An 18,319-nucleotide genomic window follows, 5' to 3' on the forward strand; every position below is an offset into this window, starting at 1 on the left:
TTTTAATAAAATTAATAATTTATATTATAATAAAATTACAATAAAAAATTTAATAAAAAAATTAAATATGAAAAAAAAGTATTGAAAGTGATAAAAAATTATGGAAAAAATTAATAATGACTAACAACAAATCTAAACATATGTTGAGTGAACGCAGAAGCTATAAATTTTTGCTTCAAAGTGAACAGGCCTTTAGAATGCAAAATCAATTTTGTGTTTAGAGAATAAAAGTTGCTAAACATCATTTCTATCCTCTTTAACGTGGTTGCCAAATACACCGGTACATAATTACTAGGGTAATTCACATAAATAAACCAACATTCATCTAATATTACATATATCACCCAAAATAAAAAATGTAACGTGAATCACTCCAATTATATTTCTATGCAAATCGAGATAGATAGACTAGATTTAGTTCTTTATATAAATCAAAACAGTATGGTTCGATTTATACATATTTGCATGTTGTGATAGTAAATCTAATCAGGCTGTTTCAATTTATGCATACATCCATGCTGTCCTAGTAAATCTAATCCGTCTGTTTAGATTTATGCATACATCCATGCTGTCCTAGTAAATCTAATCCGTCTGTTTAGATTTACTAGGATAGTATGCATCCATAAATCGAAACAGTCTTATTAGATTTACGTTTCGATTTTCAATTTGTAATTTGAAAAAAATAATTAACATATTATATCAACAAAATTATCATAATTTATGAAATTAAATATAAAAATTATTTTCTTAAAATATTAATACAGTCTATCTCTACTGTTATTTGAAACCATCTTTTTTAAATAGTTCAGTACAAATAAATATGAAAAAGTCATTAATTTAAAATTTAAAATATAGATAAGATATAATTTAATTAAAGTTAATCTAAATAATAAGAAAATATATCAATTTTTTTTTAAATTGGTCTAAATTAAATTATTAATATTATTTATTATGTTTAAAAATTATAATTTTATATTTATAATTTCATATATCTCGTTTACCATATAAATAAGATAACGATGAATTTATTTTGTTATGTGTATTTTTTTAAAATTCTATTATCTCGTTTGCAAATGAGATGATGTCAAATAAAATCGTATCTTATCTCATTTACCGTGTAAACGAAATATAAGCAATCTTAATTTGTTTACACGGTAAATGGAATATATAAAAAAATAAAAATTAATAAATATGTTACAAATTACCTATATTCATAAATAAAAATATTTATTTTAAAATTTCTAATGTATGTGTATATATAGTGTATCAATATTTTAAAGGAATAATTTTTTATACTTAATTTCATAAATTATGATAATTTTATTGATATAATATGTTAATTATTCTTCTCAAAATACAAATTGAAAATCAAAACGTAAATATAATCATACTGTTTCGATTTATGCATACATGCATACTATAGTAAATCTAAACAGACTGATTATATTTACTAGGGCAGCATGCATGTATGTATAAATCGAAACAGTCTGATTAGATTTACTATGACAACATATAAATATGTATAAATCGAACTAAATTGTTTCAATTTATATAGAGAGCTAAATTTAGTATATCTGTTTTGATTTACATAAAGATGTGATTAGGGTGATTTACGTTACGTTTTTTCATTTTAGGTGATATACGTAATATTAGATAAATATTAATTTATTTATGTGAATTATTTACTATATCTCAAATTGACCCCAATTTTTTTAAAATTTAAAAAGAAATCATGATCTTTCAAGAACCATAATATACTTTCTCCATTATAAAAACTTCCATGTTTTATACGCAATTTGTGGGTGCAGGAGGCGATATAGGCTGTGGTGGTGTTGGATCATACAATTGCCCTAGACTAAGATCTTGTGTGAAGAGGACAAGAGAAGTGCTATGTTAAATGAGATAGTTAGCTATTAGGTGAGTGAGTAATGGAGACAAGAGACACAAGAATCCCTAATTCTTTGTCTTTGAGTATTTAGAAAAGACTTCTAGAGAATATTGAAAATGTAAGAAGTGCGCGAAAAGGGGATTCGAATCAATCTTTGATTTCTTTTGCTATGAAATAAAAACATAAAAGCTTTTCACGTATTGGGACTTAAATCGCGGATATATGCTAGGGAGAATATTAAAGAGAAATTGAGTAGATTAGGTATTATTTATCAAAATGATAATTTTTGTGTCTTGTGCAATAAAAAATTGGAAGGTATTTATTATTTGTTTTTTTATGTGAGTTTTTGTGTTGAGTGTGATACAATTAGTTACGACGTTTTGATAGACTATGGGCCATTCCAAAAATTATAAAAGGATTGTTTGAAAATTGGACTAGTTTGTATAATAGAAAGACAGAGAAAAAGAGGTTGCTGGTTGAATTTTTTACAATTATTTAGAATCTTTGGTTAGAACGAAATGCAAGAATATTCAACAAAAGAGAAGCATGTGTTGAAGACATACAAGGAAGGATGTTTTTAAGCTACAAGGAGTGAACTGGTAATGATCTTTTTGGTTGTTGATGGTAAGGCCAGAGATGACCGTGTATTGATCTGTTTGTATTTTTTCTTCCTTTCGTTTGTTGTTCCACTTTAGTGTGTTGAGCCTTCTTTGTTTAAAAAAAAAGTTCGTTTTAGAACAAAATTTCGGATACCAAATTTTTAGAAACACCTTTTAACGTCTTGAAAAATGTAAAATACTTTTTAAAATGGTTAAATCAGTTATCTTATATGTAATAGAAATAAGAATGGCAACGGGTCTCCATGGGGACGAGGACATGGCCCCCGCCCCCCGCCCCGTGACCCCAAAAGCCTCCCCGTCCCTGCCCCCCCTCCCCGTCCCCGCCCCATATCTGTTACGGGTAACGGGGACCCATATCCGCCGGATATCCATATCTCCGCGGGTACACACGGATTTAAAAAAATTGAAAAAATAGAAAAAAAACCAGATCAAAGATCAAAGATCAGAGGCCACAAACATAACCATTCAGAGGCCATGAACATAACTAAAATCAAAATTCAAAGGCCATGAACATAACCAAAGTTTAAAACATAACCAAAATTCTATTCCAAAAATCAGTACAAAGAACACATCGTTCATAATAAAAAGATCAAAGGAAAAAACAAATCAGTTCAGATAAAAAATAAACTAGTTCAAATCTAAAGAAACAATCAAAGGACGGTGGCTCTGAGAACTGCACAAAGGGCGACGTTACAAAGAACACAACATTCATAACAAAAAAATCTGATGAAAAAAATCAGTTCAGATCCAAATAAAAAATCAAACGGCGACGGCTCTGAGAACTGCACAGAGGGCGATGGCATTGCGAACGAAGGAAGCGTTACGATTTGCACAGAGGGCGATGACAGCACTGCAAACGAAGGAAGCATATCGAACGAAGGACGTCGATGGTGGCTGCGGAGAAGGCGACAACGACTACAAAACGGATGAAGGGACGCGATTATTGTTGCGTCGCTGTGACGCTGTCTGCCGACGGGGAGTGAAGACCAACTAGAGGCGGCCACAATGGGAAAACGGAGAAGCAATCTTGCCGGTGAGAGTGAGACCGGCGGCTGACGGCTATGAGTACGGCAGATTAGCAGTGACCAGTGAGGGTTGGGAGAATAGGCAGAGATGAGACATGAAGAGAGAGAGGAGAGTGAGAGACGGACTGATGGAGAATAGGGATTAGGGAGAGAGAATTAGGGCCCCCCGTACCCGTGGGTAGAAAAATCTACCCAAATCCATCCCCCAGTGGGTAAATCCCCGCGGATACCCGCCTCGCCGAGAGAAATTGCCATCCCTAAATAGAAAGACTTATGAACTTATGATAGATAAATAAATAATAAAGGTAAGAGCTAAGTGTTCATAAGATATTATTTGTCTAAAATATTATTAAAAACAATGTTGAATATCATCAGACTTATTGGCGGTAACGACGTCAAATTCGTAAAGTTCAGTAATTACTAGCAGATTTTAGTTTTCGACGATAAATCCGCCGGTAGTATTTAAAGAGAAAAAAAATAAATTGGCGCTCTTTTACCGGAAAAATCCGACGGTAACTATGCGTCAATTCAAATCGCGACCATCTTCTCCCTCAATCGAGATTCACACACAATCTCTCTCACTCAACCACCGTTTTCTCCCTTCTCCCTAACACCACCATCTGTCGCCGCTGACACCATCACCATCACAGCCCACTTTCCGTCATCATCATCTCATCCACCATTGAGACCCCTTCCTTCTTCTTATTCTCCCTCTTCTCTTCTTACCACTTCACTATTTACCTTCTCCCTTCTTGGAACCACCGCGCCACACCACAGAACCACCACTACCATTGCCTAGCTTTGCTTCTCTCTCTCTCTCTCTCTCTCTTCACATCTCTGTTCGACTTTGCTTCTTGCTCACGTGTCATCACGTCTCCCTCCACCTCTCTTCTGTCTCTGTGGGTGGTTGTTGCTGCACGTTCCTCGTTGTCTATGCCTCCGTGTGGTTGTGCTACATGCACGCTGCCGTTCGTCGTCTACCTTCTGGAATCGATTTTGCCTCTCAACAACAGGTAATCATTTTAATTTTTTTCAGTTATTCTAATATTTTATATGCTATATTAATTTTAAGTAGTTGATTCATTGATATTATTACTGTTAATTTTCTATGCTCCATCTAATCTCCTTTTTCACTATCTTCCTTTCTTCTAGTAAATTCTGCCAGCCCCGACAAAAATTTACACCTTTTTTTGTTGTCAATGGCGATGCATACCGAAAATATCTAGCCTTTAAAATTCGAGCCAGTAAGAAATTAAGATTAGTATTTATCCACCAAAATTATTTACCTAGCAGGGCCAGATTATGAGTCTTCAGATCCTTGAGGCCAAGACCCACCTTCTCGCTTTTGTCTAGTCATTTTCTTCTCTGATCCTCGTTGTCCCCACTAAAATTGAGTAAACATCCTATGTATGTCATCTAGAAGCATTTTTGGGAATTTAAAACACGATAAAGTATACACAGGAATTTCTCCCCCCACCACCTTAATAAGCGTATATCTTCCTTCTGCTGATAATAAGTTTCTCTTTCAGGCTTGTAACTTTTTTTTTTAACTTTATCTTTAACAGCTCCAAAAGTAGCCTTTTTAGATCACAGAACGATGGATGGGAGACCTAGATACTTATCTTGCGTCCCTATATGCTGAATACCAAGCCTGTTAGCTAGATGTAATCATAAAGGGACTGCAGTGTTCTTGTTGAAAAAAATCACAGATTTGCTGAGATTGATTTTCTGTCCACTAATTCTTTCATACGTTTCTAGGAGTCCTAATATAGCATTGTAAAATTTTAGAAAAGCCTTATTGAGTAAAATGGAATCCTTTGCAAAGAGAAGATGGTTAATAACTGGACATTTTCTGTGAATCCTGATGTCTTAAATAACCTTGTTTTGCTCTACTTTGTGTAGCAAGAAGAAAAGTTCTTCTGCGCAAAAAAGAAGCCTGGAATAGAAATGCGAATACGATGTGGCTTCTAGTTATCAAATTGTATATGTTTTCTCTCATGTCCCAATAAAGCAATTTCCTCAAGTAATGCAGAACCCAGAAATCTGGCGAAGACTATGGAGCTTAAAAATTTCACACAAGATTTAGCTATTTTTATGAAGGTCTATCCATGAAAAACTCTCTATTCTTAAATTGTTATATCAACGATTTTCAACAACTTTACCTATTTGTCCAAGATGCAGTGTAGAAGAAAATATCATCTGTCATTGTCTTTTCCGCTGCAATGCTGCGAAAAAGGTTGGAGTTTGTCTACATTGGTATTGATAGCATTGAACCAACCCATGAATTTCTTTAAAGAGTGATAAAAATAGATGATCATTTCAGATGGAATTAAAAGAGAAGGTGATCGAAAACTGACCTTATGTGTTATTTTTTACTGAAATTTATGAAAATAAAAAAAATTAGAGATTTTTGAAAGAACAAAAACAATGCCTCAAGAGAATTTCAACTTAGCTAATGAGACTTCAACAAGAACTTTGGCCTAATTAAAAATGGCTACTGTTGCTCCCTTTATCTTCATTAAATGATTTTGTGTTTGTTTAAGTAATTTTCTTTTCTTTATATAGTCTAGAACTATATCTTATGAAAAAATTCTACTCTTGTCATTGTCCCACAACAAACAATGTATTTTTTATTTTAAAAATATTATTTGTATATTAAAATTAATTATTAAAATTAATTATTAATGTATTTGTATATAAATATATATGTGATTTAATTTATTTTTAATATGTATTCATATTTTAACATATATTTTATATTGATGATTGATTTTAATGACTATTTTAATATACATGTAGCATTGCTCTTTCTATTCACGATATAAAGTACAATAATAATATTTTGAGAAAAGGACAAATTAGTCCCTGACCTTTTAACCCGCAGACATTTTTGTCCTTGTCCATTGAAAAATACATTTAAACCCCTGACGTCTTTGAAAATCAGACGGATCAATCCTTCCGTCCATAACCCTCCGTCAGATCCGCCAGAAAAGGCTGACCTGGCTCCTCCTCTGCTTACCTGGCTCAACGGCGTTCCCACGTGGCACGCTAGTGGGATGGATCTTTTGAAAACGGGACACATAAGTCCCTCTCACTCAAAACAACGTCGTTTTGAGTGCTGCCCTAATCCTAAAATTCATTTGGGTCATTCCTTCATGGTGGTGGCTGGTGGTGAGAAGAAGAGTTGTTCAGATTTCAACAATGGCTATGAAGGGGCATCATCAACTTCAAAAATAAGCGTTAATGGGCATCATCACACCTCACACATAACAGAGATCATAATCACAAGCTTCTTCCGTCATAAGTCTTAGATCCTTTGCTTCAGTTCTCATCTCCATGGCTCCTTGAGAAATATATTATCTCTATCTTCCATTCCTTTTTCTTTTATCCCTTAACACACATCATCACCTATGGCGGGTGGGAGGCTCTTCAGCTTTGCCTTCTCCAACACCAACAACAGTAACACTGTTCTTCTTCATCAGAACCAATCTTTCCAGCCGCTTCCTCCTTCATCCCTCTTTCTATCTTCATCACTTTCTTTTCTTGGTCCGTAATTTTCTTTCCGTCGTTGACCCCTTTTTCTTCTTTTTTTCCTTGTACTTGTTATGTTATTGCTTGTTGTTCTGTAATGGCTCTGATGATGTGATCAAAGTTTGTCACATCGAATCATTAATCTAAGTTAGCTAGCTAGCTATTTAATCCACTACAACAAGAATTTTTAAAATATTATATTTTTATATTCATCAAAAAAGCGCACTCACCAAAGATTTGATTGGTTCAATATTATTATCCAATTAATTGAATTGTTTAAACGAGCCATGTTCAATTGTTCATGTTAATTGATCAGGTTCTCGATCCATGGTGAGTTTCGAAGATGAGGAGGACGGGGAGGAGAGCATGGAGGAGTACTTGACGCAGCCGGCGGAGAAGAAGCAGCGGCTATCGGCGGCGGAGCAAGTTGAGTTCCCGGAGGAACGACCCAAACAAATTTTAGGATTAGGGCAGCACTCAAAACGACGTCGTTTTGAGTGAGAGGAACTTATGTGTCCCGTTTTCAAAAGTTCCATCCCACTAACGTGCCACGTGGGAACGCCGTTGAGCCAGGTAAGCAGAGGGGGAGCCAGGCCAGCCTTTTCCAGCAAGTTTGGCGGTGAGTTATGGACGGAGGGATTGATCCGTCTGATTTTCAAAGACGTCCGGGATTTAAATAGATTTTCTAATGGTCAGGGACGAAAATGTTCGCGGGTTAAAAGGTCAGGGACTAATTTGTCATTTTCTCTAATATTTTTTGGGAAAAAAAAAACTTAAAAAGTCTAATTTAAAGATACGAGGGTATTACAGAAATTAGAAGAATATGATGGCAGAATAATTAATTACAATAACGTAGAATAAAGCAAACGCAACCAACACAAGTATTATATTCCGATCGATCTATTTATCGGTGCACAAAAATCTGTCCCATGTATATGTTCGTTTTAGATCCTGATCAGGAGAAACAAAAATGCTATATAACTAAAACAATAAAGTTTAAGTGCCGAATCTGAATTCTTTAAGCATAGTGTGATCACACTCACACTACAAGACGGGCACACATATATACTATGCACGATTGCACGTAGTACGTAATAATTGGAGTTATAGCTTACAAGTACCCGTTCCATAAGTCAACTTTTAAATAAATACGGGAATCTTTCGAATGTTATATATTGTAAATATAGTTTAGGTTAGAGATATATTTACTTATATAATTTTTTTAATAATTTAAATTTTTAAAAAATAATTTATAATATGATATTAAAATTTTTATGATTAAAATATTTAAAATTTGATCTTTAATAATAATTAATTATTTTTGTGTAAATAGTATTTTTTATTATCAATAAAAAAATAACAATGTAAACTTTACCCTAATATTAAGATTTCCTAGAAAAATATCACTTATAATAAATATAAGGATATAGCGTGTCTAGTTTACATCTTATTTATTAATAGTACATGAGATACGAATAAAGTACATATTGATTAATTTAAGCCACAAACATAGCACTTTAATGAATTGAGGCCACATGGTACTCAATCATTTTTTGAGGAGATTTAAAATTTCACTGGATCATATATAATAATATAAAGGAGTGATAGATCAGATGACACGGCGGCACAAGGTAATGCCATCACCAACAGGGATTTGACAAATTTCAATTCTTTCATCACTAGCAAGGTGCTTGTTGAGTTCCATCACATAACCGCGAGAGTTCTTCACAAAATCCATCATTGGTGCATGAGGTGACTGAGCCACAGATCCAAACCATAGGGTGTTATCATAGCCGATCAACCCTCCAATCCTCACAAGATCAATCACCCTCTTATGGTAGTTCAAGTAGTTGTTCTTATCCGCGTCCACGAAAACAAACTTCCAAAAAAATTATATATTTTTTTATATTATTACTATATATATGTGGCTATTAAATTCAATTCAATGGTAATAATTATATTTTCATATTTTTATATAAAAAATTTATTCTAATTAAATATATTCCCTATATATATACACACATACATTACCTTCCAAAAAAATTATATTTTTCTTTTATATTATTACTTATCTCGTTTAGTAAAAGAGCGTTAAAAAATAAAATAAAACCTTTTAACTCTTTTTTGGACAAAATACTTATATAAGTACTATATCATATACATCTTGTTTATTGAAGGTATGTCATCTTCACCATAAACAAAATGCGTATGGTACAATACCCGATACTTTTTATGTGCACATGAAATATAATTTTAGTATTTTATTATTTAATTATTTAATTTGCAATGTCGACCAAATATGTGTATAACTATCTCGTTTTCATTGCAATCGAGATAAATAATATTTTATTTATTTAAAAATTTCAAAAATTTATAGTATCCATTAATAATAAAATATAAACTCTCTCAAGTCAATCCATTATTAATCTGGAAAATATGGTAAGCAATATTGATATATATTTTGTATTGATTTTATTTTAGTTTAATTTAATATTAAATTAATTAGGTTATTATGATTAGATTGTATGTTTAATTTATGAAAAAAAATACATCATTGATCTTTTGTTTTATGAATATTTAAGTCTTTGATTATTTAAAAAATATTTAGATTTCTAACTTTTTTAAAATCTAGATGTATTAATTTTTTATGTTCATTTGGATTTCTCAGATCTAACGAAAAAAATAAACATAACTCCCGTTGTATTGACATAGTTGATATGGATGCACAAGCCTTTTAAAATGAAACAAATCAAACCCAAAAATTAATATTTTCAAATTTTAAAGAAGTCAGAAACTTAAATATATTTTTAAATCCTCAAAGACTTAAATATCCGCAAACAAAAAATTAGGAATCGATATGTCATTTTCTCTTAATTTATAAATAAACTAGTATTTTCCATAGTATGTATTACCTACACTTTGAATAATGTATGTTTTAGCTAGAAGGTATATTAATTTTAAAATAAAAATATTATTTGTACATTAAAATAAGTCATTAAAATTAGTCATTATATTTGTGTATAAATATATGTGTGATTTAATTTATTTTTAATCTGTATTTATATTCTGGCATATATTTTATACCGATGACTGACTTTAGTAGCTAATTTTAGTGTATACGTAGCATAATCTATTTTAAAATTTAGAACTTTATTAAATTTGACAATTATTTTGAGATAAATATAGGATAATAGTGTGCACATACATCTTTAAGCAGTTCATCAAGAAGAGAAAGGGCAGGTCCTTCTCTAAAGTCAATCTTGTGAGCCACTCCAGCTTTTTGAATTATGGGCAATCCCAATTCATAATATTCCCGGTTCACATCCATTGCCAAGATCTAATAATATTCATACAAGGACCCAATCATCGGCTAGGTATATAATAATAGTGAATATAAATTAAATTAGTAATATAAATGAATAATATAATATTTTAGACTATATGTGCATCTCAAGCTAATAATAAGTAAGAACCTTTCCATCATGAGGAAGAGCAAGGGCAGTAGAAAGCAGAGAGTAACCAGTGTAGACGCCAATTTCCATGGTGTTCTTGGCGTTTATGAGTTTAACCAACATCATTATCAGTTGTCCTTCGTCCGGTGGTGTAGCCATGATGTTACTGTTTTAGAATTCAGTTATTTAATAATGGTTAGATGTATAATCTTATATATTTTTATACTTTTACTTTTAGCAAATAAATTCAATTCTAGAATTTTACCCAAAAATTTAATTAAAGATCGGACTAATTCCTCACTTTTGCATAGGAATTAGTTTGTCTAATATTTTAAATTATCTTTAATCAAATGTCAATTTTTTAGTTGATAGAGAGTAATTAATTTATCCAATAATGCAAAAGCTATTAAAAATTGATTTGGAATATTGCTCATTATCTTTTAAGAATAGAGTGATAATTAAATTTTTTAAGATTTAGATCTCAAACTAATTAGTTTTTTTTTTTTAAAAATAAGTAGGTCTTCCATGATAATAAATAGTAGACATATATGTATGTCTAGCTAATAAATAGTACAAAATAAAATAGAATTGTCTGTGTTTTGTTATTTAATATAGTGCGTATTTCGTTGCTACCATATGAGTATAAAAACAATGTAGTTTTAAATAATAAAATATTTATTATCTTTTAAATTTTTATATAATTTTTATTAATTATTCCTTATTTATCACGAATTTTATTAAAATATGTAAAATTTCATTTCAAAAATTATTATCTGCATGACAATTATTCATAAATAAAGACGTCACATTAAGTAGGTAACAATGCATATAAACACTACTGTTAAATTTTATATGATGAATTAATAGAAAGATATCACGTGTCCATCGTTTATTATTTTCAAGGACCAAACTAGTACTTTTTTTCTTCAATAATTAATTAGTCCAAAATCAAAATCTTCAAAAACCTAATTCTCACTTTCCTCTTTTTTTAAATATTCTTTTAAAATTTATTATGATTTAATTTGATGTACTTTTAATATAAAACAATTTTACATATGTCTCTAATCACATAATATTATATTATAAAAAATAACTATATTTTTAAATTAAATAACATATATATTTATATATAAATACATAAATACATAATGCATGTCTGATTTAATAATTTTAATATGTATTTAAAATTTTTTGCTATTATTACTTAACTCCATCAATAAAATTCCCCATAACCTTTGGCAGAAAAACTGGTGGGAAGAATGTAGTTGAGAGAAAGAGGAAAAAAGAAAAAACTTAACTGAACCAAATAATTACACTTGTATTTAATGAATGAATATATAAGAAGGGAGTCTTTTTAATTAAAAGAAAAAAAAGACGTAATCTAAATTACCGAGGGTGCTTTTGTGTCATCTCACGGAGCTCCTTCAAGCTCTCGTGTTCTCTTGGATACACACTTGTTTCAAGTACATACTGCACCAACCAGTACATGCATCATCTGTGTTAGGAAAAATGAAAGAATTACCAGGAACTTGATGTTTATTTAATTTATTTTTGTGTCTATTAATTAATCGACAAGGGATATAAATTATTTGTTTTGTTCTAACATGCATATCTGTCAGACTGCCACTTTGGAATTTTCTAGAACAGATCGGAACAAATAGAAATTAACAAAGGGTTGTTGAGTGAACCTGGTAGAGTGCATCGCTCTGAAGGAGACTCTTGTGATTGAGATCTTTGTGACCGTTCAGTTCGTTTTGTTGTTGTTGCTCGGCCATGGGCGTTTCCGTCATTGTCATTAATTACTGGCAGGGGCAAGTTTTATTTCGTGCCAGAGATGAAAACCCAAACGATCGTCCCGGCTATTTATAGACAGAAAACACTGATACTCTTGTGTTTTGGAGGCAACTAATTAGTTAATAAATTATTTTTTTTATTCTTTATTTTTTGAGAAACTTTAAAGTGTCTATTGACAATTTGACATTATAGAGTTAGCTATAATTGGATAATAATATAATTCACCTTCAAATTAGTTCATTAATTAATTATTCTTTAATTGTTTAAATTTTAAAGCGTCTATTATATTATTAAGTTAACGATAATGTTAGAAAATAAAAATAAAAATTTATCTTATTTAATATTTATTAATTATTATAATAATTAATAAATATTAAATAAGATAAATTATAATAATTTTTAACTAATATTTTTTTATTATTAAACATTTTGGAATTTAATTATACGTTTTTGATGGTTGTGTGAGGCTCATTAATATAAGATTACTTTAGGACCCGAACCAAGCACAAACAAACGAACCTCGAATGCAGCCAAAAGACTAGGTCATTGGGAATTTGGCACATATGCTACAGCAATAAATACCCTCGTTAATATAGGGTGTATTTAGATTAAAATTTATAAATAGGAGTTTGTCTGAAAATTAATTATAGTAAAATAAAGAGTATTTATCTATTTTAGTTTTTAACAAATTTTGTATTAAATATTTTAATTTTTAACTAAAATTAATATTTAATTCGTCTTTAACAATTAATTTTGTGAGTTACTTAAATTTTTTGTTCTATTAATTTTAACAGAGGATAAAATGGTCTCTGTCAATTTTAACAAGAAACAAAATGGTTAGTGACTACTTTTGTTAAAAAATAACACCGTTCTCTCCAAATTTTCATCATATCTCGCATAATTCTAACAGCCTAACACTGTGAAGGTTGTAGAAGGTTTAGAGAAGGGAGGTTGAATCTATGCCTTTCTTTTATGTTACTGAAATAACCCTTTAAAACAAACTTTCAATTCTGATTCTGTTTGAACTCAGCAGCGAAAAATTTATGAGACAATTTATTTTTGTCTCATGAATATCAGAAAATAGAATAGAGCAGAGAAGAGAGAAGCTGACACCATCATGTATCCTGGTTCAGTTGCCTTGTGTAATGCAACTTACATCCAGTCTCCACCACAACAGTGGTGGAATTTTCACTATAGTTAAAGTATTACATACACCAATTCTACAGGATTGATATAATCCTTTCACTCTCAAGTTCTAACCTAACTTGACTTGGTTATGCTAATACCTAACTATTCACTCTAAGAAAGGGGTACCTCACATGTACATGATACAAGACACAGACTTAACCTAAAGAAATCAGAAATAACTCTAGACTTTTCACTCATGTGTACCTCTCTACCTTTTTTCTCTCTTAGACTCTTTCAATGACTCTCTCATTTAGCCTTTTACCTCAAGAAATTACAGAAAGATAAACATTAAAAAGAAGGTTATAATCTATAAAACATGAAGGAGATTGACTCTTCAACGGCCTCTTTGCTATGTGATAAACCAGATTTGCTAGCCTATGATTCAATTCTTCATTCTGGCGGAAGGCTCCTTTGACTAGGAAGCACGGTCCAAGTGGATGAACTTCTTCAGAGAGCTCTTCTCAGAACATACACCTCAAAAATACTGGTTATCTCTCCTTAGCTTCTGAATGGTAAACTAACTTCTTTTGTATCTCTTTGCATGTTGCTGAGTTGCTCTCTCCTAGATCAACTCTCGAGCTTTGTGCTTCACCAACTCACCATCTCACTTTTTCCCATTAATTCTCAAAATAGGAACTTTGGTTCTGATCTTCTCTTGTTGACCGAAAGCCACAGAACAGCTCAAACAAATATTTCCAATGGTAAATCCATATCTCAGCCATTAAAATACAACTTGGTCCCCAAGACATATTTTTTACCATAGATTCACAGTAGTGTTGATCAGAGATTACTTTCTTCATTTATCCCAATTTGAAGTGACAGAAAGTTGGAGAAGAAGAGAAGAAATCACGATACATGCAAGAGGAAATGAGTTAACTTTTAGCTTTGCCTTAACTTGATATGGTTTGAAATGGTTGATTAGACTTCTACCTTTCAAACTTAATCTTTCTCTTTCTTTCTTCTTTAGTGAACAGCTTAGGAGCTAAGCTTTCTCTCTCTTTCTTTGAGTTCTGACCAAATAAGAAAAGTGAACGTTACTTTGGAGGCAACACGTTGAAGGGTGGAGCCCGAGTGAATTTCCATTCGGGCTTAGGTTGGCTTAGATTTAATTAGCCCAAGTGAATTTCTTGCTTTGTTTTCTTTGGGCTTCTTTTGATTTGTAGTCCACCAGCCTTGTTTTTGTTTTCAATCAATTTGGGCTTCCTTAGTATATTAATTTTGGCTTGCAACACTTAACCAAATTCCATTAAAACTAATTGGGTAATTAGTCCAATAATCTAATATTTGTCATCATCAATTATATTAGTTAATTTCTTAACTCAACAATCTCCCCCTTGATGACAAACATAATTAAGGAATTGAATTTTAGTAGAGTTGAGAAACTTCCCTTTGAATGATGTTTCTTGCTTATGTGTTGCTCCCCCTTTCTTTTTCAAGAGTAGCTTCCGCTAGATTTATGCTCTTCTTTTTGTTCCTGTTTAGATTATACTTATAGAAAGCACAATAAAGAGCTACACAATTTCATCTTGACTAAGGGAGTTTACACAATCAGCACCACAAATCCAGCCCAATACTAAACATATTATGTCAGCAACAAAAACAAAGCATCAAGTTTAATCAAGGGCACACCAGCAACATATCATGTACAACAAGTTCTAATTTTCATGCCAAAGGATTGCAGTAGTAGCAAAAATTGCAAATCAAATTTTCATGCCAAAGCCATTGTGGCACCAGCAATAAAAAAGCACACAAAATTCAATAGTAGCAATTAAATTCACCCAAAAAATCAAACAATTCACTGCTCATGCTATTACTCCCCCTTTTGTCATCAAGGGTGGAGCATAGTCAACATCAGGTAAAATTCGCACCTAAAAACCTGCAAGAAAATGTTAATGCACAATCTAAGAACATCAAATTAATTTAAAGTAAATGCAAAAGTTGTTAAGGTATTACAGTCATCCGAAATAATAAAAGTAGTTCAAAAGCAACAAAAGAAACAGTTTTCATGAGACAAAAGTGAGTAGACAGCAGCAGCTTCATGAGACAAATCTAGGCATCTGAACCAGTTCCCTCCGAATCAGCTTCCTCTTCAGCATCAGTGGCATGATCTTCATCTTGTTGAAATAATTCTCATTGGACAAGTCAACACCAAAATGCTCAAAAATACAAGTTAGAAATATGCTATAGGGAAGGGCTTTGTCTTTCACACTTCTAACAGAGTCAAACATGTATCTAACAATCAAATAAGCAAAGAAAATTTCTGCTTTAGTGAGCAGAGCATACAAAACAAGAGTGTCAGTATAAGATACCCTTTAATATGAACCACTTTGAGGAAGTATGATGTGGTTCACAATTCGGTGCAACTGAGCACGTTCATATTCTAGGGCTTTGTGAGTGGGTGTAATGCCATCAATCAAGAAAATATGTTCACAAATATGAGCCAAATCATCATTGAAGGAAATACCAACTCCTTCATCCCACTTAACAGAGGTATAGACACAAACCCCAACATCAGTGTATTTTAGTGAATCACTGATGGTCTCATTATTTAAAACTATGTCTCTGCCCTTAACATAAGAATGAACACTGCCCTCATGATATGTCATGTTAGCATAAAACTCTTTGATCAACAGAGGATAAACAGGTTTTTTGATGTCAAAAAGGTGATTCCAGTCTAAAAATTTCAAATTTTCAACATATGGAAAACCTTTCTTTTTCAAGTTTGGCAAATCAGCAAGAAAAGAGGGACACATGATACGGTACTTAATAACTCCTTCATAAAAGTCATTGTTCGTGGCAGACCTAAATCTATAAGGATTATAGTCGGAGTGAGATGTCATGAAATGGGATTTATGAGCAAAAAGATCAATGTCTGTTTCTCTAACAGATTTGAGAGGGAAACGAGGTTTACCTCTTTAAGAATGCAAGGGAACCCCGACCTAGGCTTAGGCTGAGTTGACTCAGAAACTAGTTCTTCAGCAACAGGGCGTTTGCCTTTGGATGAGTTGGGTTTCGAAGAACTGGATTTTGAAGGCGGTTTCTTTGGTGGTGGCGTCGGCTTGGCAGAGGCTGGATATCTTGGTGTGGTCTTGGTCTGTGCCATGGGGTCAGTTCGAGGAGGAGAGGTACGAAGAGAAGGTGAGGGAGTGAAGGTCTGATCTCTTGAACGAGTAGAGGGCCTAATTTTTTATGGAAGTTTGAGAATCTTTTCACGATAAGGTTTTTGTATAGCACTTTTCTTCTTCATTTGGTTGGTTTCAGAATATTGAAGGAAGAGAAGTAATAAAGGTAGTGGGGAGAAACCGAAGGGTTGGAGGGGTTATGGAGGGAGAAGAAGAAGTGTTGATAACCGTACCCAAAAGAAATTTTCTTAAACCATGCAATTACATTACCTCTGATTTAACTTGAGAGGACTTGACATCATAAAAAGAAAGATTTGATTTTATTTAAAATTAAAAAGGAAATTAATTTTAAAATAAAAAAACTTTTTGGACCAAAAAAGAGAAATAAACTAAAGTAAATAGGCCAACAAAAAAAAACACTCATGTAACATTCATATTGGGCCCAGAGGTGGTTTGGATTAAGGAAACACATTGGACCACTCATGTTCAGATGTTGAGGTTGACCCAGCTAAATCTGCACGTGCTACAAGCACAAAGAACGCTGAATGAAGAGAACGTTCTTCACTTGCCCAGAATTGTCCCATACCTGTTTATGAGACAAGAAATTGCAATAAACACATAAGTAATTTTCAAACAATGAATCATGACTTAAAATTCCTAGACTAGTCCTAAGCATACAGAATCTGTCCTCAGCTAGTGATTTTGTAAAAATATCTACTAATTTCTCCTCTGATTTAACAAATTGAATGCCAATATCCCTTTTTGAACATGTTCTCTTATTGAGTGAAATTTCACTTCAATATGCTTAGTCCTAGAGTGCAAAACTAGATTTTTAGAAATCATAATGGCACTCATATTATCACACAACAAGAGAATATTTTCAGCATTTAATTTGTAATCAGCAAGCTGTGTTTTTAACCACATGAGTTGAGAACAACAAGAAGAAGCAGCTATATACTCAGCCTCTGCAGTAGATAAAGCCACTGTTGGCTACTTCTTACTTGACCAAACATTTAAGGACCTTCTAAGGAAGCAACATAAGCCTGATGTGCTCCTTCTATCAACTTTATCTCCTGCAAAATCTGCATCATAATAACCAACTGCAGAAAAATCATCAATCTTAGGATACCAAAGACCAAAATTGGATGTTCCATGAACATATCTAATGATCCTCTTAACTACAGAAAGATGAGACTCTTTTGGTTTAGATTGGAATCTTGAACACATTCTAACGCTTTACACAATATCAGGTCTAGAGGAAGTTAAATATATAAGAGAGCTAATCATTCCTCTATACCTACTTTCTTCTACATCTTTCTCAGTTTCTCCCTTGTCTAATTTTGAATTAGGGTGCATGGGAGTTCCCATGGGTTTAGCATTTTTCATACCAAATTTTTTAACTAGTTCCTTGGCATACTTCTCTTGATAAATGAAAATACCATTTTCAGTTTGTTTAATTTGCAGCCCAAGGAAAAAATTAAGTTCACCCATCATACTCATGTCAAATTCACTTGTCATGAGTTTTTCAAATTCAGTACAAAGGGATTCATTGGCTGATCCAAAAATAATGTCATCAACATATATTTGAACTAGAATGAAGGAATCATTAGAATTCTTGATAAATAGAGTTGTATCTGTGGTGCCTCTTTGAAATCATTTTTCAAAAGAAAAGAGCCAAGTCTCTCATACCAAGCTCTAG

At 32.2% G+C, this 18,319-nt stretch overlaps 1 protein-coding gene across 1 annotated transcript; it reads right to left on the minus strand.

Moving 5' to 3' along the window:
- Positions 1 to 8,498: 8,498 nt before the first annotated feature.
- On the minus strand, positions 8,499 to 12,362 carry LOC107479796 (caffeoyl-CoA O-methyltransferase 5). Its single transcript, XM_052261074.1, is given in 5 exon segments — positions 8,499 to 8,969; positions 10,269 to 10,401; positions 10,538 to 10,682; positions 11,907 to 11,986; positions 12,205 to 12,362. Coding segments are annotated over 5 exon segments (762 nt in total). The 5' UTR covers positions 12,313 to 12,362; the 3' UTR covers positions 8,499 to 8,673.
- Positions 12,363 to 18,319: the final 5,957 nt, after the last annotated feature.

This window comes from Arachis duranensis, chromosome 1, assembly GCF_000817695.3.
Source record: "Arachis duranensis cultivar V14167 chromosome 1, aradu.V14167.gnm2.J7QH, whole genome shotgun sequence".
Taxonomy (NCBI): domain Eukaryota; kingdom Viridiplantae; phylum Streptophyta; class Magnoliopsida; order Fabales; family Fabaceae; genus Arachis; species Arachis duranensis.